Source organism: Melanostigma gelatinosum (assembly GCF_949748355.1).
Source record: "Melanostigma gelatinosum genome assembly, chromosome: 4".
In the NCBI taxonomy this organism is placed as follows: domain Eukaryota; kingdom Metazoa; phylum Chordata; class Actinopteri; order Perciformes; family Zoarcidae; genus Melanostigma; species Melanostigma gelatinosum.
In genome coordinates this window covers 20,043,748-20,067,849 of record NC_136637.1, presented here as the reverse complement: position 1 = coordinate 20,067,849, position 24,102 = coordinate 20,043,748, and the positions used below count along the sequence as shown (strand labels likewise).

Below are 24,102 nucleotides of genomic sequence, written 5' to 3'. Positions count from 1 at the left end.
ATCACGAAACTTAGCGTAAACAATCCATCACCGAGGTTAGCTAACAGTCAGCTAACAGAGGTCTAATTCACATCATCTGGAGTCGTGAAACCCCTAAAGCTGAATTCACAAAGCCTTCCAAGGCCGAGAGCTGCTCCAAACGGACCAATTTAGCAGTAAAACGCAACAAAATAAAAAGGCAGCATGAGGCGCATGGTGCCTACTGATCAGCCCGCTCTGTGGCCAGCTGTTCCCAGAGCTGCCCAGAGGTATAGAAAACCGGCTCATTAGTAATTCAAAGCTGGCTGAGTCAGGAGGAGACAACAGCAGCTTTGATTTAAAAACAGAATTATTACTGCTATAAAAACAACAGATCCCCAGTGGAAGGAGGCGGGAAAGAGGAGAGAAGCTGTTGTGAGTTCGACAGAGACGCAGAGAGGAAGCAGCACATTGGTATTCACGGCTGCTTTCAGCTCAGCCATCCATCGCCGCCTCATATTCTTTACATCACATTTGCCCTTCAGTGCAGCAAATGTCTCACACACAGCTGGTGGGTACACGTGCGCTCGCATTGGGGAGCTGGACAGCCGATCACACGTGCACGCCTGCGATCACGCGCTGTCCCGCCAGGCTACGAGCCGCTCTTTTTAAATTGCTACATGGGAGAATCAGATGTTTCATTTTCATTTGTCACATAGTTATGTGCATCATTATAACTTTGGGCCATAAGTTCAATGCATTATTGATGGCTTGCATGGAGATACATAAATCATAAACTAATTGCTGCTCACTCTTTGGAAGTTTGAGCGGCATTTCCACATCATTGTGATTCTCTGATTGTAACACATTCTGCCCTCAGTGGTACATCGTCTTCTGAGCTACTTTAACATGTGCGGATACAAAAAAAGAGGTCTGTCGGGTTCCTACTGGTGAGACATGATGCAATGTGAGCAGCACTCTGTTTTAATGAGGCTGCATCCCAAGACAAGCTCTGAAATTCTGGTAATGAACAGAAAATTGAATGTGAAGTAATGAGTACACTGTATTTAAGAGTGAAGAGCAGAGTGACGAGATAACACACAGGGCAGAGAAAGACGGAGGGAACAGTTTGGGATGCGACATGTATCCGGCTGTGTGCAGTAATGGACATACGGACAACTACATGTAGACCGTTGGATCAATGAAACAGCCCTGAAAAGAAAAGGCCTGATGCTGCTTTACCAGCCAAGACTGATTTTGTTAATTGCAGATTAAAGGAAATATTTCACAAGTTTACATGTTTTTTAATATAGACGTCTAAATGTATTTTCTTTTTCACTTTCATATAAAACAACCGCCAACAAAACAAAATCGTATCACTAACTTATTATAAGTTTTAGAAATATTAATACGAGACTCTAAACTGCCCAAAATCACCTGACTTTTCAGTATAATAGTAAAACAACAACATACAAGACAACGTGGAGGCAGGCGGGGGCAGTGGATGGCAGGAAGTGTAGCTTCTGTGACCTTATGATCCTTCAAATTACATATGAAGGGATGAACATGGGAGCCGGGGGCCGTTTGACGTTAATTCAAGCTTTACATGAGCACATTACAGCAGAACTTGGACATGAACCAGGGGAGAGCTTCTTCCCAGAATACACCATAAAACAACTCAACCAGAGAGCAGTATGCTGGATGATGGGCATTATAACATCATCTTCTAATAGAAACTGAGCCGAGGGAGAAGGCTGTGCAGGGCCGAGAGATCGCGCTGTCTCGTGGGGAAGGAGACTAAACCGCCTGTTAAATGTGTGCCACTTTTGTACACTCAGGAAGGTCTTTAACATCCTGGCTTGAGTGAAATGAATCGACTTAAGTTTATGGAAGAGAGCACGATGTTATTACATTGTATATGTTGTGGATGCAAGAAAAACTTTTTGCATCATCTCGGTGTATATCTAAAGCCTGTGTAATATATGTTCCACTGTATGTTCCATGTGCTGCTACTATCTTTGTCACTTCACTGATGTCAAACACATGATCATCTGAAATGAGGTCAATAATAAGTGTCCGTAGGTGTTGGGTGATCAGCCGCAATGAGCAGCCAAAAACTCTTTGTAAAATGTGCTGAAACAAGACTGTGCACGGGGGTAATGTCTGGTGGTGCACACACCAAATATAACGTTGTTGGGGAAATCAATAGTTTGCTAAAAAAGAATTACAGATCAACAGTGTAAAAATTGTGACATCATTAACCTTATCAGGAACATTATCAGGAGGTACTTGTGTATATCGAGGTTTCCACAATTTCACGACCTCCTGACTGCAAGTGTATGTGTGTGTGTGTGTGTGTGTGTGTGTTATGACCCTCACCTCCCGACCTCCTGTTGGGATTGACCGGGCCACATGTCTCTCTGTATCCAGCTAACAAAGTCATTTCAAAGGCCATTACCTTCATCTGACCCCTGACCTCTTGATATGGTGAAAGAAAAAAGATGGGAAGATCTGATCGGAGATCTGTTCCAAGAACCAAAGTGGATCTCAGTAAGCGAGACACAAAAGGATCCAGGTAGACTTTTCTTTGTGTGAGAATCAGTAAGAAACACTTAAAAAAATAAGCGTTTAATATTAACGCAGATCGTTTGGATTTTATTGTAAGTAAAATATTACTGAGCCACAGAACAGCTGAGGAATGTTTCGTAGAGTAACGGCCTTGAACCCGCCGTGGTCTGTCTGTGAAGCATCTTTTGTCGTCATTTTGCTTGACGCCTTTAACAGGACACTGGTTTTGAACTGAAGCAGATCATCAAGTTGATCTTTTTGTAGGGCAAGTGAAAGAGAAATGTATTTGCCTCACCGAACGAGTTAAAAGTCATAAGAAAACTGTGCCTCTTCATGTTATGTGCCACGATTACTCTGCTTTTTAGTCAAATAAATAAATGCATCCAGAATATTGATGTCCGTCATTACGACTGCACCGTACAAGTGAAAAAGACAACGGAAGTGGATCAACAGCAGGAGAGATGAATTGGACTTGCTGCACCTTTGTCACTGTCCACTGGGGGCAACCCAACTAGTCTGACAAGTCAGTGAGCCGGCTAGCTAGGGCTAGCAACAGTGGTGTTCACTCGGTAGCGATAACTGTAGCTTAGCAGCAACCTACACAATTGTGACCAGCTCTCACTGAATCAGTCGCATTGACCCAACGTGCATTTTGAAATTAGCTTAGCTACAAACATAGCTAAGTGGAGCGGGAGGAGAGCTAGCAGAGAGACAGCAAGCGAGTCGAGGGAGGCGTATCGCAACTGAGCGGCGCCTCAGCGGCACTTTGCTCTGCAGCCACGTGACGAGACGGGTGCCTCTTGCCGCATTCACGGACATTTTAAAAAGTAAATAATGTCATTTTTTTCCCCAAACAAGTGGCTTCCCCAAACATCCGTTAGGATGAATAGACAACAGTGTGTGTGCGTGTGTACGTTTGTGTGTGTGTGTGTGTGTAGCTGGTACACTCAGCCATGTAAAGCCATGCAAAAATGCCAAATACTAACAAATCCACACGCTAAAAGCTGTGTATACTCGCCTGACCTTAATCACATTATACAACCATGATGCCCTAACACATATTCACACATGCTAGTGTGTGTGCGTGTGCGTGTGTGTGTGTGTGTGTGTGTGTGTGTGTGCATGCCCTGCTGCTGACCCCGTACAGTAGGATTATACTGGATGTTAAGCTGGCACTTTCCTCCCAATTGGCAGTATGAGTGTGTTATTAGTTCAGGATAAGGTCCAGGTCATTCACACATAAGCAGCTGAGTGGCTTTAGATTTCTGATTACCCTTCATATGTTATCATATCAATTGTTCGTCCAATACTTTGGGAAATATGCATATTTGCTTATTATGAAAATATGAAATATATGGATAGATATCAATTTATTATCTGTATGAGAATTACAGCCCATGACATCCACAAATATCTTGTTTTGTCCAACCAATCGTCCAACACCTAAATATATTCAGGTTACCATCATAAAATACCAAAAGAAAACCCCAAAATATTGACAGATGGAACTAGCCAACTTCCTGAAAAATATTTCCTGGAAAAAAGAAAAAAATAATCGATTGAGGCTGATTCATGAAATAGTTTCAGTTTTGCGAAAGAACTCTGAAGTCGATTTGACAATATGTATCCTTTTGTTCAATCTGTTTGTTTAATCTGAAAACAACAAAAACACAATTTGTGGTTTTAGGAGCGTTTAGATGTTGGACATCGTGTTCACGTCACAGTAATTCATTAAAACAGAACACTGCACTATTGGGTAAAATAGGTTGTTCATGTTAAACAAACAAAACAAAGTGTGTTAATGAGTGAGGCTTTAGAGAGGTGTATATCTGAACTTTGGCCACAGCCAGAGAGGCTCAGGAGGAAGAATTTGAACAGCGGACTATAATGATGTAAACAGAGGGAAGACACTGTCAGCAGCAACAGCAGCCAGCTTTCTGATGAAGTCTCTGAGCAAAAGATTTTTTTCCACCAAACCCTCCTCGGCTACATTACCGGCCAAATAAATGGACTGAGGGAGAGAGCGGGAACCAGTGTGTGTGGTGTAAGTGTCAGTGTGTGTATTTGTGTTAGCATATGTCATATTCTTGCCAAGCTGCGGGCACGGCTTGCGTGCCTGGGAAGGAAAACAGCTCATAACAAAAGCAGAGCGAGAGGGCCAGAATGTGAATGGGTGTGTTTGGGAGTTTACAATCCTCCCTTTTCTTTCCCCCCCCACTGATTCTATGCGTGCTGGCTGACAGATTGGCTGGACAAGACTGAGGCTTCACATGCAAGTGATGTGCACACAGAGGGACAAGCGTGCGCGCACGCACACACACACACACACACACACACACACACAGAGTCACATTGTGCAGAGATACTTAGCCGGAGCACTCAGGTGGAGCAGGACCGGTCGTATATTCAGACTCCATTTAGAGAACATGGCTTGGAGGGCAGCTCTCCTGAGAGGTGAATGGGCATCTACACACACACACACAGTCGCAAACCTCTCTTAAGGGGTTAACATACCGCCAACAGGCACTGCGCTAACCTTTGACCCCCACTAATGCTGTCTGGAGGGGTGGCAGGGGAGGTAATGGGTGAGAAAAAATGCTCGCACATGAACCTGACCTCCCTGTTTTAGCTTACCTCTCTCTCACACTCTGAATCCATTCATCAAACAAAGGGAAGCTTAATCGGACAGGCAGTCACCCTGCCGGGCCACTGAAACAGCAACATGAGCTGAACACACACACACACACACACACACACACACACACACACACACACACACACACACACACACACACACACACACACACACGCGACAACTTGAGGCATTAAATGACATCTCAATGTCCGTGCTGACTAGCATTGCTAGGTGCTGAAAACAGAATAATGAAACAGACTCCTGGTGCGTTGGAGTGCTTTGCCAGCTGTTTATGTTTTGACAATGTGATTAGGATCACAACGGTGTGAGATTCACAAAACTTTACAGGTGTGAAGTTGAGATCAAAATAAAGGCAGAGAGTTCGATGATGCGTGTGATGCGATCGCTGTGGGCTCTGGTCAAATCTATATTATGTTTGTTGCAAAGTTAAGGGACTGTTCCAGTGTATCTCTACTGCTCAGAGTTTCTTCGGTAGCTATCATGCAGAACTAATGTGTCAAAGCTGAATTCACACCTGCCTTTTTAAACAGATAATTCCTGTCCGGACAAAAACCCAGATGCTCCAAGACTCACGATATGACTACATGTTAAATAGGACACAGACAAAGATTCTGACAGACACGACGATGGAGAACAGTGCAACTGTGTTACATGAGTGCAATTTCCCACATCATTCCCCTGACGACAAAGCACAGAGAGGGTTTTGAGGCTTTATTCAGACACCCGAAAGAGAGAGAGAGAGAGAGAGAGAGAGAAAGAAAGAGAGAGAGAGAGAGACAGAGAGAGAGAGAGAGAGAGAGAGAGAGAGAGAGGGTTGTGTAAGTGATATTACTAAAGACACACTTCAAAGAAAGCACAAAACAGCTCTCTCTCTCTTTTGTTGCTGTGATGTTAGCCTGTCCAATTCTCACACACACTTTTTTTTTTTGCTCTTGCTTATTCTTTAGCTTACTGACTTGATTCGACACGTAACTTTTTATATGTGGTGTGCATTTATACAGAAGGCCTGTTGAATGTTGACTGTGCTCCTTATGTGTGCTTCCCATCAGGCTGGATTTTAACGTTAGCATTTCAAAGATACTCTGAGTGAGTAAAAAAAAAATCACAAATCCCCAGTGGCCGCTTCGCCCCAACCCCCGATGGATCCCTTTTATCTCCCCACACTGCAGGGCAGAGGTTTATTCCATGAATTATTGATTGTCCTCCAGACAGCATCCTGTCCTTTTGTGTGTCCCCCACAAAAAATGAAAATCAAAACAAGTCCGACCTAAGGTTGAGCGTGATTTGTGGCTCGGATGTGTGTTGCCTGTGTTTGTCTGCTGTATTTCTCTGCAGTGACCAGTATTTACCTGAAGGCTGAAGCCAACGCAGAAGTACCTTTAGATCAAGGACATATAAGGGTCAACAATCTCTGACTTCATAGAAGGTTTAAAATGTCCAAACTGTTTCTCCAAAGAAAGCATTATTTTATCCCACAAAGTAACATCTCAGTTGATGGTTTAGCGTCCTTTATTTTTGGCAAGTGGCAATTTTGTGAATGATTGTTCCATTAAGATTTCTTAGTTTGATTGGAAATGTGTTTTGGATTTAGTCATGATTTAGGATATTTTCCTTAAATAAGGAAATAATAATAATAATAACAAAATTGACGTGTCTACGCTACAATCTGAGTTTGACCCCATCAAGATGAATGTTACAGGATTTAATCCCAACATCAGACAGTAGGTTCATTACGGTACACAGAATATTGGAGGTTAAACTTAGTATCATCAGCATAACAACAAAGGGAAATCAATTCAGAATTAAAATTGCTTTTAATTCTGAACGCTTTTCTGACACAGAAGTAGCGTGAATGGAAAGAGAAGAAAAATACCTAAGATGGTACCCTGTGGGACGCCACGAGAGATACCAGTAAGGCAGATCAGAAACGATGCAATCCAATTGAAAGGTTTTAGGTCTAAAATGAAACTATTCCAGTCCAGCACTGTGACAGTAATAATGACGACATAATAAAGAAAGCGTATTCAAAGTGTCATGAGCCACTGTGTCAAAGTGGATGTGCCCACCTATCTAACGAGTGTTGGATGAAAAAAGATTTTGTCCGGGTTCTGTCCTCGCCTGGTTGTGTTTTAATCATCTGCTCTCGAGAGCAACTTTTCCAACATCCCTTCTGAATGAACCTCTGCTCCATATGAAGATAAGCTGAGCAGCCACTACAATCACTGCTACAACCAATATGTTAACCCTGGCCTCAGCACTGTGGCCTTCAACAGACCAGTACTACCTTACACACACACACACACACACACACACACACACACACACACACACACACACACACACGCACGCACTGACCCAAAGAAAATGACCTCAGCAGCCTGGCTTGGCCCTTACAATCAGCCACACACCTGCTGTGTGACCTTTCTTTCGTCCTCATAGAGGCTGACTGATCTTTCCACAGCATGTTACCTCTGAAGACATACACCAAAGGCTCACAAGCAGGTTAAAGCTACAAGTCGTCTCTACGCGTTTGTGCCCAGATCTAGTAACGGCTGCAGTGGTCATCAAGTTTTTACCTTTTGTTTGAAGGGGGATGCATAAACCAGAAAGGTAGAAGACGTCTTGTTTACCATTGTGCCACCAAGACGAGCATAACACGGGTCAGATCAGGCTACTTTGTTAAATACAGCTTTTCTAGAGTTGAACTTCCATCAGATCGGATGACAACGTTTCTCCTGTGGCCCAAATCTAAGAAACTATGTTTTTCTACGGTTTTGGGAAAATATTGCTGAGGTCTGAGAAAAATGCAAACTGTGCAGATCATATACACTAAACCCGAGCTGCCGACGCTCACGTCCATACCCTCGCTCTCAGCTGAAATGGTCCAGCCAATCAGGAATGCATCAAGAACAAAACAACATGAAACCGCTGTGTTTTGTTAACATGAACTCTGTACATCCAGACTGTAACCCAAACTGACGGACAGCAAAGTTAAAGCACTTATTTCATGCTTCATGCCCAATTTATCACAGCAGCAATTGGGCAAAAAGTTTGTGTTTTCCACATATTTCATAAACCAAACGTGTTTTCCACTGCAGTTTGTGGTGAAGCAGGGAGGGTAAAGGGAATGTCATGTTTCCAGTATGAGAAACGTATGGTGATACACTTTAGAAACAAACTTCAGGCACAAAGCAGATACGCTTTGATTATGTGTCACAAGCCAAGTGAAATCATCATATCGCACAGTATCAGGCCAAGATATACTGTAAAGATTGTATGCAAAAAGGCACTCACAGATTAAATGTGTTAACTAGAACCACATAGGGTTCTCCGGCTTGTCCCCATAGGAAAACCCTTTTATAAAGGTTCCACCTGGAACCCTTTCAGAGCATTCTACCTATAACCTGACATAAAGGGCTCTGCCTATAACCATCTGTGAGAGGTTCCAGAACCCCTTCTAGAGGTTTTATTCAAAACCTTTCCACCTGGTAAGGATGCTAACCAGAACCCAACGATGGGGTTCTACCAAGAACGCTTTTATATTCCAGAGTTTCATATGGAACCCACCCAGGGTTCCTTCTGAGGCTCCCAAAGGGCTGGGGCTGATGTGGTGCAGCGTAACACACAACAATCATTGTTCAAAATCACAGTCTCAATGGAACCCTTCGTCTTAACAAAGAACCCTTGAAAACCTCTCTTTCTTTCCTAAAGGGGTTCTTCAGAAGCAAATGGTTCCGGGTGGAACCTCAGCACTTCCGGAGCAGAAGGGAGACCATTTGTTCATGAGCGTTGTCCTACCTGGTGCAGCCTGCATCTCCATGAGACCTCCTGTTGCGATGAGAGCCTCCAAGATCCTGACGTGATGCTCCGGGTTCACGTCGGCGCTGTTGACGAAAACACAAGTATTTTTGTTTTGGGTTTCGTCATGAACAGCAGGACGGTGTGGGATTGACTCACAATATGCCCCCAAAGTGCAACAGTGTGACCTTCATAGCCTTCATAGTTGCCCCCCCCCCAGCATGCTGCAGTGAAGCCCAAAGGGTAGAACATGTGTGAATGTCTAAATATTTGCAGACTGCCGCGTGTACTCCAGAACCATCTAGCATAAGTCAACATTTCCACACGCATGGAATGAGCTAACATGGGATCAGGTTGAAATGGTGTGATGTGCCGCGTCGCTCTTTATCCGCCCGCTGTGCACGTCAGAGGTGAATTGCTTGACCAGGCTATGCAAACAATCACTGGCTGACTGCCTCCCCAAATCCCCTACATCTCCACCGCACACAACGCCACAAGGAGAAATTCCTCCGTAATTTCTGGAAAAACAGACGCAGGCAATCTTGGGCAGAGTACAGAGAGAGAAAAAACAAAACCATCAGCTTTGTTCATGCCATTCTCTCAAGTACCCAGCTCTGAAACTGCAGGATGTAGATATTACAGCTGAGCCAAATATCATGCTTGGCTTTCCTATTCGCAATGGCAAATATTTTACGACAAAAATATCACGTCTTTGTGCTGGATCAAGACAATCTCGCTCAACTGATATGAGGTTTGTCCTGGAAATGGGCAGTGGTTAATATGGGGATGGAGTATTTTTAAAGGATGGCATATTTTGCCAGTTTGTTTTAGCTCTTTGGCTGGTTGATTCACAAATGTAGAATGAAACGGCTACGCCCCCTCCACCCAAATGCTGTGCGACTTTTTTTCGTTTTACGCGACAAATGTAAAGAGAAACGAACCGGTTGAAATGCTACAGAGCACACATCTCATTTCACTGCTGTATGGGAAGAAGTACCTCTTCGTTTCATCTTTTGTGTTTTTTTTCTGTTGTGATCTTTGAACATAATTCTTCAAACACCATAAAACATGAAGACCACAGAATCAAATGTGCAAGAATGATAATTTGCCAGGCGTTCAAATTAGCTGAAAAATACTGGATGACTTCCTTTGTTCTACTTGTTGCGCAATTGGGATACTTTTGTGTTTCAATGTTGAGGAAGATTTAGGATGGAAAAGATATTTTCAGAAAAGTCACAGTGGGGGGGAACAACACGAACACAATCAGTGGGGTTACCTCTTCTGCTAGTCAAGGTTTGTTCCATTTCAGCCTGTCCTTCACAGACTCACACTGTGATTTACACCCATACATAAAAACCTCACTTGAATTTGAATAGAAGAAGCAAATGAAAAAGCCATTAAGTGAGCAATGACACACAACATAAACTCTTCACAATAAAAAACAAGGTACGGCGTAGGGGTACAAAAAACAGCCGCAAGATGAAGTGGTGCTTCCTTCTGGATTGAATTGTTTTCTTTACATGAACATCTGGAAATGTGTCGTATATCTTACACCACAGCCATATCCGCGAGTTAAGAAAGAGTTTGTTTCTGTAATAAGTGTAACACATGGTCAGATTAGATTCACCAGTCAGTTACAGTCAGCTGCACTGGACTGGTCGAGGATTTGAACAGACATCAAACAGAAGTGCGTGTCTTCTGTGGCTGTGAGAATGAAACGTGCGGACGAAATGCAACGGGGTAACGTGTGGATGAGAGTGTTAATGAGGGGTGAAACCTGTGTACCTGAGAGGAGAGTGCTTGAAGACGGCCTCGGCGAAGGCCTGTCCCAGCAGCCGGGGGCCGGCCTGGCTGTGCTGGCTGACCCGGGCCAGGTGTCTGCTGAGGTGGACCAGGAGCTGGTGGTTGGCCTGAGGGACGCTGGGAGACTCCAGGATCCTCTTCAGCCTCTCCCCGCACTCCTCCACACTCTGAGTCTCTATAAGACACCACAAAGGCTTCTTTAGACCAACAAACCAGGTGAATTCATGTTTCATCAAATGTTCATTTCCGACCTTGGAGCGGGTCATTTCTGTTTCTAAGTTATTTTAATGAATACATTTTCTGTAGCATTTTTATCGATTTTGAATCGATCCTTTTTGTTGGTGTTGAAGCAGAAGCATGTAACGAGAAAGGTATTTTAGAGGAAGACGCAAAAGAAGCCCATGCCGTTAAAACCCTGAAATATCTGTTTCCATCACCTCATCTTCTTTATCAATACGTCAGCTTATCCTAAACCGACAGCTGGGAGGACATTCGCGTAACTGCAAAGAGTGTGTTGGGCTCCCAGCACTGGTAAAACGCAGGTGAGGCGTTCAGGCACAGTATTGAGTGAGTGAACGTATCCTGTGCCGACAAAGATGGAGCAGATAACGACATGACGATATGTATGTGGAAGAAGTTACTCGTTGTAATTATCTTGTCCACACTGGCCATGAAGTATAATTTAGCTCTTCCAAATGTGGCTACACTGCAGAAGATGGTGGATGAAAAAGAATCCACAAAAATAAATATATCCAAACCTACCCATTAGGGGTGGGGGGGGGGGGGGAATCGATACAGCATAGTACCGCGATATTTTGCGTGGCGATATTATATCGATACACGGACGCCAAGTATCGATATTTTATTATATAAACTATTTAAAAAAAGAAATTAAATTAAAATTAAAAAAATCAAATCAATTGTTTTTTCAGTCCACTAGATGGCGCTGAGTTGTTTTCTGGTGAGGTCAGCAGAGGTGCCGGGTCTGCGTGCGTGATTGGTAGGAAGTTGGTCGAAACAAAGATGGAGACATCAGAGGAAGAACTCAGATAAAACATGTTGTTGACACAGTTTTCCTTTGGGGACATAATGAAAAAAGTAATAAATGGCAATATATGTTATCACAATACTCAGAACATCGCAGTATCGTGATAATATCGCATCGTGACCCAAGTATCGCGATAATATTGTATCGCGAGATCTCTGGCGATTCCCACCCCTACTAACCATGAAAAACTTAAATAAAAGTTATCAAAATCAAAAATCACATCACATCACTGTGAACTAACAGCAGTCATGTTTCACACCAGCATTTCGGATCTTTCAGCAGCTCTGGAGCTGATGGAAGGTACATCTTCCTGACAGTTTGCCCCTGGTTCCAACATTACATCATATCGGTGGTTTTACAGAAGTAAATAAGACCATCATCAGTATTCACACAAAGTAAGATCAAAGTACAAGCGTCTTGATGAACAGCCGAGCAGACACCCTGGATACCACATGCATAAACATCTATCGCATTAAAAAAACACTTGGCTCTTCCACTCGTACGCATCGAGCACAGAGCAGACGCCCCTGCTGTGCCGCCCTGCGAGCTGCACCTCCAGCGATATCCATCCGAGCACGCAGCCAACTGCTGGCTGACTTTGAGGAGAAGTCCGGCAGGACATCACTGATCTGAATCCAGACCCCGTCTAGCAGCCAGCTGCTAGCCAGCTATCCTGTCAGGCACTATGGAGATAATCACAGGGGCTTCGTATACGAATGCTTGTAAAAGGAAACGAAAAGATGAGTCAGCGGGAGGCGGCGCGGGGGATAATGAGAGTCCTTTTCTTGTATTAGCCGGGGTTCAGACAATGGGCCATGTTTGAAGAGGACCAGACCTATTGACGAGCGCTCTCACCACAGGCCCTTCACCACCCCAAACAAGCTGCAAACATCTGTGCCTGAGCCTGCTGTGCGCTTGACTGAAACAGCCTGACTCAAAAATCTGTTAAACTGCAACTTCTTTTTATTTTTTTAAATGTGGTGCTTCAGATGTTTTTCTTATGCTGTTGGGTCCCAATAATATCCACGTATATACTGCACCATCGATATTCAGTCTGAAAGGTATTTATCTAAGTTTTGCTGGTATGTTACACTCACAGGCTCAGGGTAAAGTTTCAATAAAAAGGAAAAATACGGATCGATAAGTGAAATAAATGTACTGCATCTCTTTCATTTCATAAAGTCCTGTTCAAAAAGTGCATACTTTTATGAAAAAGATGAAGAAAATGAGGGATGAAGAGCTGTTTTCTGTGGCGTGATGTATAAAAACCGGCCTGATCGTGAATGACCTGGAATATTGCCCTTCAAATTGATCATTGCAAAAACAACAAAATCAGATGTGTGAACAGAAAATAAAAACAAATAGAAAATGCGTGACACTTTCCAAACCTTCCAGTATTCATAGCTACAGAAGTCAGTAGAGTAGGACTGGTGTCATGCAAAGGTCATGGAAGGTAGAAACTGGTCTCTTTCACTTGGATGAAGAAGTGGACCGTGGCTTCTAGCAGAAAACAAACCGATCAAAACGGATACAGTTATCCCGACACGCAGGTGGAAACAGCTAGACTGGACTGCTCGACATAAATACATATTGTCCAGTGACTTGTGTGACGCAGTGCTCTGCATGTGTGCATGTTATATGTGTCCGGGCTTTAAGAGTGCTGATGTATTGATTGACCACGTGAGGTACTGGTGTATTCGGCACTCTGTGCAGGTACTGTGCTCAAATCGATCCCAATAACGCAGAGAAGCAACAGAGAGAACTGACAGAACAACTGACATATATTTTGTACATGTGACGGCTGACTGATTGAAGAGATGGAGAAAGAGAGAACTAGCTGGAGAAGGGCTCCGTGTTCCCACAGCTCTGGTTGCCAGACCTCATTTAAAAGCACGTTAACATTCACAGCATAAATGTATGAAATTACAGCATAACTGTTCATAACATTTTGAGGGACATTCAACAAAAACAAAAAAACTACATCATGAAAAACTGTCTCTGACATGAGTTCACCTCACCCGTCTCTTTCATATTTACTCAAAACAATGTTTGAATAGCGTGATCTCTCTTTGCAGCCTTACTGCACTGTATATTCTGGTCTTTCAATAAAGATCATTCAAAGATATGGCTTGACCTTCTCTGTCAAAGACGCAAAAGAAGAGCAGCAACTGATTGCATCTGTTTACAGTGCAGCCAAACACACGCTGGGCTGAGAGGATTCACGGTGACACCTTAGAAAAGACGGAGGGATTCAGGCGGTTACAATACGTGAACTCCTGTATACAGCCGCTTCTCTCCACATAATGTCCACTAGAACCATGCATCATTTCCTGTGAGTCCCTTGAAGGTGGATTTGCAGTTTGAAGCCCACGCAGACTGGTGAAGGAGAGGTAATTACAGAATGGAAAGGCATTTAACGGCTATTGATGAAAAATGACGGCCATAAATAGCATCAAAACGTGGGATTTGATGTTACGAATATCATAAGGATTTATACATGGAGGGAGCATGGGAGACTCAACGAAGTTCAGGGACACTTGTGTGTGTGTGTGTGTGGGTGTTTTGGGTGGGCAGGTGGGCGGTGATGGATGGATGACAATCTGCTGCAGCCTGATGGGGTCATCGAAGTCACCTCTCTCTCTCTGACAACCACTGATCATAGACGACCATCTCTAGCACGCACACCCGCACACGCACACACACACACACACACACACACACACCTGCTTTCTCTGTTAAAAGAGGTCAAGGCTGGAGAGGGAACTCGGCCTGTCCAGCTGGGCCCGCGGGACTCTGTAGGACTGGACAACTGGACAGCACGGTTGCAATGTTGTTGTTTTTTCCATTTGAATCCACTTCTCTTAAATGCACTTATCTTTCGTCGCTTTGGAGAAAGGTGTCTGCCAAATGAATTGCATCACACTAATTCCATTTCTGTACATGGATGCTATAGATTATCCAATCAGATGACCCCGGGAATGAGGTCAGTTGTTGACTGGGAAACAGGAAGGTAAATCCACAGTTAAACTGCCAAAAGCTTTTAAAAGACAAATAAGATCCAAACTTGAATTGAGGTTCCGGTGCTCTCCCACATGTTCCACATGTAGGTGTGTAAAGATGGAGTTGCTAGTGTTGGGACGCAGGATAATACTGGACTCAATATTCTCCCACAGTGCTAATCATCAGTGCTAATCATCAAACGTTAGCATGCAAACACGCTTACACATTATAACCGCAAAATAGAACAGAGCTACCAGTGTCAACTTAGACTTCTTATCTTGTAAGCAGAATGCTGTTACTGGGTTGACTTTTTGGGTGTCCACATTCTTCTGGTACTATTTCCAAAAATCCTCATAGGCAAAAAAAAAAAAAAAAAAAATATATATATATATATATATATCAAAAAGTGCTGGCTTATCAGATTGATAAGATGGTAACAGTTTATCCTGCATCTCATCCCTAATGGAGACAACGGTGCACAACAGCTTCTCTCCTCTGAAGACCCAGATGGACAGTGGTCAGTCAGACTCAGACAGCTGGCCTTTATCCCCACAGACGATGACCTCGTTGAGACCATTACGGTCAACGAACTCTCGCAAAACTAATGAATGGGAAAAGACAGGGAGAGGACGAAAAATAGGCATGGAGGGGGAGTCAGGAGGTGAGGAAAAGGAATAAATAAAATGGAAAAAGGGCAGAGATGAGTGACTCAGAGACCAAAGACAGAAGGAGGATGAGGAAGAATGAGGGAGGCGTGGACTGTGACTTTTTAGATTCATAAAATATAATGGGTTAAGGCACTTTGGTAAATGTGACAGCATCACGACCCTCACGTCTTTCTTTAAAATAGCTGGAATTAATAAAAGCCCAAAAATGGCACAGCCAGGATATCAAAGGGCTGATTGTAGGTAGGATGTTGCAGGATCAGATGAGAGGAGGATTAGAGGAGGATTACAGCCATCTGATGACAAAAAAAACGTGATTATTCTTTCACTGAAAAAAAACACAACTAAATTGTGTGAAATGATTGTGACAGCTGTCCCAGTGGTGGTTCAATAGGGTTGAACAGGTATATGAAAATCCCTTCCAACTCCGGATATGTTATCTTTCTTTCCAACAGTGTCGAGGGATTTCACATGCTCAGCCAATGACTGGAAAAATGGACCCAGATCAAACTGATCCCTGAGAGCCGGACAGCCAGAGGAAAGGTAACAATTTAAATGGAATGAGAGGGGATTTAAAGTGTTGCAACATCAACAAATCCCAGGGTTTAGAGTAGGATGGGACAGACAGTAACTTCATACGAGGAACATTTTACTGGTTCCATCCACATGGATAGATTTATAAAGACACAGGTCCAGTATACACAGCGTCTTCTTGATGATCATGAAGTAAGTACATTTGATAACTGGTCATGAAACAGTCTTAGTTTAATACTGATGCCTCTATATGACCTACATAAGTAAACCAGACCATCAGCGAAAAGTTTGGCTATTTCTATATCGTTATTCTTAAATATTTATCAGATTCCATGCTAAAACCAAGGCAAAATAATGCAGGTTCACCAGAAACTCCTTCAGCTCAGACTCCAGCGGGGCATCTGGCAGCGACCAGCCCACCGTGGACAGACCCAGATCCGGCTTCGCTGGCCCCTTCAGGCTTCAGTAGGAGCTCGGGCAAGAGGTGGAGAGGTCCCAAAAAAAAAATCAACCCAAAACGACAGCTCCTCTGAATAGCAACATTGTCTTTGCAGCAGTTTGCTGGTCACCATTCCGTTCTTTGGGTTTTGGACTGTTTAAGAAAACACGTCATTTGAAGACATCACCTTGGCTGTAATCATGGTCATTGACGGCTTCGAAAACAACTCAAGCCAATTAAAAGCTTTGTTCGCAGGATTAAAAATGGGGATGTGATCTTTCCGCTCTACGGCCAGCAAAATGACGGCAGAAATCGGAGACACAAATAGATGGGATCAACGCTGCGGTGCCGCTTGTCGTACAAAAGAATTAAGCTAAAGGGACAGAACTGTCAGTGAATGATCGGGTTCAGGAAATATCACCTGAATAAGTAAGATAAAAAAGGGCTGTCACTTAACGGGACGAGGATCACAAGCGAGAGAAAAGCACTTACATAATTGAGGGTTTTTTTCATTCGGAGATCATGTCGAGGAGCTTAGCCGAGTAACATTTTGGGAGGAGGTAGCAGGGAAGCTAGTGTGAACTCTCAGACGATGCCTCTGTCCCGACAAGCGCACGCTAACGTGCACAACGCTACCACACACGCGTACGTCCGTCCGTCCGTCCATGCGTCAGTCTGTCTTTGACCTTCTTTTATGTGCACATACTGGCACGCACGGCGCCCACGCAAAGCTCGGAACTCCAAATGTCACGGTAGGGTTCATTAAAGATAGATAACAGCGTGAGAGTCCCTACAAGCCGTGGGCGAGGCGGGCAGCAGGTGAAAGGGTGAACAGGCAGGTCAGCTGTACGGAAAATGAGAGAAGAGAGAGAGAGAGAGAACCTTGGAAACGAGCCACGTTTTTGCTCAGCGTTTGTTTTCATTGAATCCCAGAGCTGTCAGGGGATTAGCAGAAACGTGATGCTGATGAGAGGGTACAGCCTTGTCGTCTTCACATCCAGATGTGGCAGAAATCCGTCAGGTGTGATGACTGTCGGCGCTCATGCCAAGAGCAAGAGGCAAAAAAAGCACCCTCGGCTCAGACCGAGTTGAACCCTGCACTGCGTGAGAACGGAGAGCATTCGATGCAGCTGGAGGTCTAAACTCAAACCAGTCACCAGCCATGAAAATGCTGCCGACAGGAGAACTGCCATTTTATGTGGGTCATCGTCGTGTTGGTAGTTTTGCTTTGCAAAAGCGTCCCAAACTACAACATCGGCCTTACCTAGTTTAATCACTTTCATTGTACAGGCAAAGGTCGGCTCATTTAAACACAAATCAATGACTACATGTCACAAAAGACTGTCAGTACAAATCATTTTTGCCTCATTTTTCTGAATTTTGTTATTTAAGTGAACTGACATTGAACACATTTTTAGCCGATGCTAACTTGCACCACACTGTACCTTGAGCAGTGTAGACCAGCTCGCTGTAGACGGTGGCTGGGATGATGGGGGCGGCCAGGTCCTGCAGGAAACCTCTGAGGGCATCAGTCAGAGACACCACATCATACTGGTCCAGGTCCACTGAGACTGGATCTGAGAGGACAGACGACGGAGAGGACAAAAGGGAAGCGTTAGAGATCATGTACATGATATCGTCATTTTTTCTTTTCTTTTTTTAATCTGGGGTTTAAGCATGGATTGGTTTTTGGAGAGGCCTTTTGGGCATTGGTGCACAATGACCCATCACCAGAATTAGGACTAAGATGGCAATATTAGTCAGTCCATTGGTCAGTCCAACACTTTGCTCTTAAACAATAGATCTCACTGACGTCCTGCCCGATTAAGGCTATTTGAAAACATAAATGACAGATTATCATGAATCTTTGTATAGATTTCATGGTCCCATTTTGTTTCACTTCATTTATTCACATAGTGTTCACATTTCACTGAAAATGTGGTCTGGAGAACTGGAACCGTGGTAAAAAAAAAAGAAATAAAATCAAATGACTGTTGGATCATGACGACGTCATTTAGAAACTGAAGCACGTTTCTGTTTCAATAGCTCTGCTGATAGTCATGGTCCCAATAGGATGATTAGTTATAATTTAGCTCAATGTAGTAGCTGGGGTAGCGACTATGCACTGTAATCTGAATGGGGTCCTAGCTTTGGCCATAAACTCAGAGAAAGAAATGTGAGACAAGGTCAGCGGTAATCAGATCGCTCTGAGTGTCAAGTCTCAAGGCCAGTTGTCTCTGGGAAAAAGGAATACTGTCACTCCGCATAAGATATAAAAAAAAAAAAATATGCTGAGATGTCCAACACAAAGGCAATTTACAAATCTATCTGCCGGTAGCCAAAACAACAGATAAGAAGCCTCCGTGCGTCTGTGTGAGCGCTACAGCAGACTAGCAAAGGACAAACCTCACGGAGCCACAGGACGCTTTTTCTGTCCTCCATCTTTCACCTCAACATTACCTCCACTTGTCCGTCCCCATTTCTGCTCTCAACCTTCCTCCACCAGCTTCTCGTCCTCCTTGACCTTCTTCCAGCTCCATTTGCTTCTTTTCTTGCTTCTCTCCTCTTCCTTTTCCCTCTCCACCCTTCATCTTCCCATCTCACCCCATCCTCCATCCTCCATCCTCCATCCTCCATCCTCCAGCCCGCCTACGTTCGACACGCACCAGACCCTCTGGAGTCAAAACGGCAGTTAAATCTCATTGATTTTCCCCTCTAACTAATGCCTGAGTAAACCAATCACCACAGGCCAGTAACCAGGCCATTCATATCAATGGATGACCTCTTCACATCGCAGCGCTGTGTTGTCGTGCAGTGATTTGTATGGGGGATTCGATCATCCCAACACCCAGACAAAGCGAATTTGGTGTTGCCATGGGACCCAGGCTCATGAAAAGATATTAATACACTGTTTGTCTCGTGTGTGTGTGTGTGTGTGTGTGTGTGTGGGTGGAAGGGTATTAGAGCATGAAACAATTTGATTCCTGAAGACCAGATTGTAAATTGTTAATTTGAGGAGACTATTTTTTATTAGGTTGTGATCTGTCCTGGTGACAATTATGACGATGAGTGTTGGTATTAGTTTGCACAGTTTGTTGGCAGCCACGGTGTTTCATTGCTCCCCATTGTTCGTATATACTCCCAATTCTTGGCTTATTTATATTTAGTTTCACCACACACAGCTCCCCTACTATGGGCCGTGCAATATGTACAACATCTGGAATGTGCAGTATGTACAAATGTAGCATCATGCAGCTTATTTATTTCTGAACTAAAAGTAGCACAGCATACGATTCTTTTAACATTCTTAACCGTAAATATTTAACGCTCTCGAACTTTACAACTTAACTTTTGAACTTTGCATTTTCTTTTTTTTGCTGCGCCGTATCCCCAAGTCAAATTCAGGTGTACATTGTACATGTGGCAAATAAAGATACTGGCAACACGGGCTAATTATGGCTGACCCATATTTCAGTGAGAAAATGAACAGATCCCCTTATTTGTCTTGGTTGTTAGCTTTAACGGTTTAGGAGTACAAGTACGGCTCTGTGTAACTACTTTGTGTCAGACAACGGCAACATTTAGTTCTGCAAAACAGGGTTTTCAATAAAGCAGATCGTGTATGTCATGAGTTAGATATGACTTCAAAAAGCACAGGGAGGCAGCAATGACAAAAAACTGCCTGTTTAAGGCACATTTTGCTGAGACATGAATGTCTGGCTAACAGCTAAATGGCACAATTGTTCTCAGGAAGCCCGCATGATTTCTTTGAAGGCAATGGTTTTATTAATTCGTGCCATCAGATGGAAATAAGAAATAGAGTTAACCAAAGACCCTTCACAGACTGTTAAGAATGACTATTTTGAATCCATGATGGCAAACTAGAACAGTTGTTTTGACTGTCATGCAACAGCAGTTATTAGTTGTTCTTTTTGACAATCCAGAGCTGTATGTCAGTGACCCAGTTGTCTGGTCCAATTGGCATACAGGGAACCCTGGCCAGGTAAAGATGGTCTGCACAGCACAGTAACCAAAAAGGACGAGAAGAAACCATATTGTGGAAGTTAACGGAGACAACAACACGGCGATTTGCAGCAAAATATGACACATTAAGCACGGCCTTTGAAAACATTTGATGTTCTCAGAAATGCTTTTGCTGGGTCAAATGTCCAATGTATGTTTGCCTGGGTCACTATGTGGTCGTCACACACCCTACAGCTGATGTTGAAACCTACAGCCTCAAAGTTTCGGGGAAAAACGGTTTTCTTGAATTTAGACATTGATATCTCCACAGTGGCTGAAAGAAAATGACTGAGCCCGGAGGAGTTCAGGAGTCTACAGGCCTGTGTTCAGTGTTTTTCTGCAAAGGAGGACAGTACATCCCTTTGTGAAGAGAGGCAAGCGTCTGCTGACTTGTTTACTGCAGAACAGGACCAGACAACTGGTACTATGTGAGCGATGCAGCCAGCCTGGAAATCCAGAGCTTCACCGCAATGGTTTCAGAAGATAAGGAGGAAAACTCATTTTCAGCCCTTTCCTTAAATTTCAATATCAACAATGGACCAAATGTGTTATAAAAAGGCATCGCTTGTGGTGATCAAGCCACAGAGAATTATTACTTAACTCTGCAGTTGCCTTTAGCTCTATGGATCTTTTTTTAGCTTCATTTATGGCGCCTTTTAAGGTCATACTTGAAAGGTTTTAGGGCACATTTACTGCTACTTCAGTACCGGCACTCTCATCGTCCTTGTTTCCAGCCGTAGATGCTCACTGTACTCTACATGCCCAGCAAGTTAGAGACCAGCTGAGGAACAAAGTGCAAGATCTGCTAACAAGCTAGATGTGTTTCTCAGGAGTAGGTGAACATCGGACTTACATTCATCAGGTGCACACAAAATGTAATGCTGATGTTGCTTTCTGCTGGATGTGTTTACATCTGTTTGCTAACATACTGCCTTACTACTGAATAAAGGTGCTAATACGACAGCATGTTTAGCTTGTTAAACTGTCCCTGTTCTTTTTTTTTTTGGGTGGGATTGTTTTTTAGGTGGCTGAAGAACATTTCTACTATTTCTTTATGAGAAAAGTAGCATTAGGTAGCAGAGGCCTGGCTCTGGGTGGAGGGATTTGGTGAGGCTCAATAGTCTAGGTCAGCAGGCCAGTTTTAATGACATCTGATGAAACAGTCGTGTTCTTGCACCACAGCATCATTACACTGCTCACTGAGGGATTGGGAATGAGAAATCCCCAAATCAATTCAATCCTTTCTTCCTCTTTCTCCGTCCCTCCTATCCAAAGTTTAACTCGAAATTCTTGCATTACCTTTCTCTGTCTACATTTTTCTCACCTTACGCCATCTTTCCTCTTCACTGTATAGCTTGTCATGTCCCTAATCTTTAAGAAATGTCCAAAAAGTCTTATTTTCTTTAATAAGGTGAAGGGAATATCAAAGACAGATGCGTAGAAACACACATCTACAGTCTGCGTGTGCGCTCATACCCAAATAGGTCATTGTTGATCATCGCTTCCTGTTCATGTCTGTGCATCGACAGCTTTCCGACAGATTTTTCTGAACCTCCTCCTGAAGGAACAACCTTGACCCGTCACTTCTCCTCCGATCTGTCTCTGTCTTCTCACTCGTGATTTTTCTCTGATATTCTTTTTCTTCGGTTTTATTCTTTTGTTGTTTTTACCCCTTTTTCCTCTGCCTCTTTCATCAAATAAGCTTACACACACATGCACACACATGCACGTGGCCAATTTCCTCATCGTACTTGATCCGTCAGTCAGCTAATCAAGGCTTTTTTCTGACATTGGACAGGGATCAGTTGACAGATGGGCAGATGAATGAATGGATTGAAGCCGGGTCAACAGTCAAGGGCAGGGTCTAAGTATTGGATCGCATTTGGCAGAAACAGTTGATTGGCTTTGATGAGACTTGGTGGAGAGTTAGATGTACATGGACAATAGTTAGTGTGTATTCTTACAAATAAAAGGCACTACATAGAACCATATTGGGTCCTTTGAATATTCACTGTTGGAAGAAGACAGTCTGTTGTTGAACATGACGGTCTGCTGTCAATCCTAAGTAGCCGATTTAGTTTCTGTTTGTTTTTTCCGGTGGGGAGGGGGGGGGGGCAATATAAAATTGCATCTTCAAGCATGAAATAAATTTGTTACATTACAGCTTACTGCATGTTTTGTCAGTCAGGTGTCAGTCAGGCTCCGTGACAAGTGCCGAATTTGACTGACGTTGTTCTCCAGAGACCAAGCATTCTCTAACCCTCTTGATCTTCAGTTCATGAGAACGCTCGCAAACAACATGGAAACATGGAACAACATCCATCCCACACCTGAAGGCAGCGACAACACAGCATTGGCTACTGTGTTTTGTAACATTTCTGCTCATAGAGGAACATGTACGGGCAACATTGGTGGTAGGGAAGTCACAATAAGAGAAACGTAGTAGTCAATACCAATACCAGTGAAATTCCACGATTGTCGATGCCCAATTTAATACCACAGTAAAAAAGAAAACAATAAATCCCATGCACTTCAACATGCACTCCCTTATTTGCGTACCTACCAAAAACTAAATATTACAAGATTACCTTTGACCACATCATTATCTCATTACATTTTCCTTCGCCAAACACAAACCTTTACTGAGTAGAGCGTGAAAGCATCACAATGTAGCAGTGCAATTCCCGTCAACATGAGCTGTTAGTTGTTGCTCAGTCATGTCGCCAAGCATGCCTCTGCTCACCAGAACGACGACACTTCATTAGTGTAGAGCCCTGATCCCCGGTACCTGACGTAGACAAACCAGCACCGTCACGTTATCACAATTTTGGCATCAACTTAGTCCCAAAGCATTGCTTCTCGTGGCATCTCTAATTGATGGTCTTTGACAGCACCCACAATGATTGTTCTTTTTCCCTACAGTGAGCTTTCCAGTAACTGTTTGAATGTTTTTCAGATTGTTGTTTGAAGTCAGAACACTGAGTGTCTCTGGAATCAGCACGTACATGTACAGTAGATGAAGAGAGGTCTTATCTCAGACGTAAACGAGGCCGAGTGAAGGACCCAGTTTCTTTTGAACTCAGCGCCACCTCGTATTGCATGCCGTCCACGGCCGTGACATCCAGAACTGAATCAGAAGAAAGACGCACTCTAGCTGAACCTGAACTTGAGCCACAGGAAATTTGAAGGACAAAATCAATCCACTGTTCATAAACAATGACGGCAGTATGGTTTAATCAGACGAAGCTGGTCATCTCTGTGCATTGTGTGTGTGTGTGTGTGTTTGCGCCCTCGCAGCAGCATTCCAATAAGAATCTCATTACACTACAAAAGCTGTGTGATCATCTGCTCTAGCCAGCATTACACAACAGTCTGGCTCAGTCGAATAAGCAATTTTCGGACCAAAAACTGCAACGCAATCCTGCGGATTAGTGGAAAAAGTTGTTCGTGGCTAATCAGTTATTCAATTAAAGTTATTCAATTAAAGGTGAGAGCGTTAGAGACTGATAGTACAATAGATATTCTCATTTAAATCCGTGCTGTTTGAGAGGAAAGCTGCCACTTTAAAAAAAGGCGGTTCTCCTGGAGATAAACAACAGTTAAAGCTTCT

The 24,102-nt window shown here is 43.5% G+C and overlaps 1 protein-coding gene across 2 annotated transcripts in view; it reads right to left on the bottom strand.

Moving 5' to 3' along the window:
- pik3r3b (phosphoinositide-3-kinase, regulatory subunit 3b (gamma)) overlaps nucleotides 1-24,102 on the bottom strand; it is a gene marked incomplete at its 5' end in the record, with an annotated part of 155,750 nt that overhangs the window by 68,489 nt on the left and 63,159 nt on the right. For both annotated transcript variants that reach the window (XM_079266684.1, XM_079266685.1), the window contains 3 exons: nucleotides 8,981-9,066; nucleotides 10,766-10,958; nucleotides 17,915-18,046. In XM_079266684.1, coding sequence (XP_079122810.1) covers nucleotides 8,981-9,066; nucleotides 10,766-10,958; nucleotides 17,915-18,046 — 411 coding nt within the window. The remainder of the gene's footprint in view (nucleotides 1-8,980; nucleotides 9,067-10,765; nucleotides 10,959-17,914; nucleotides 18,047-24,102) is intronic.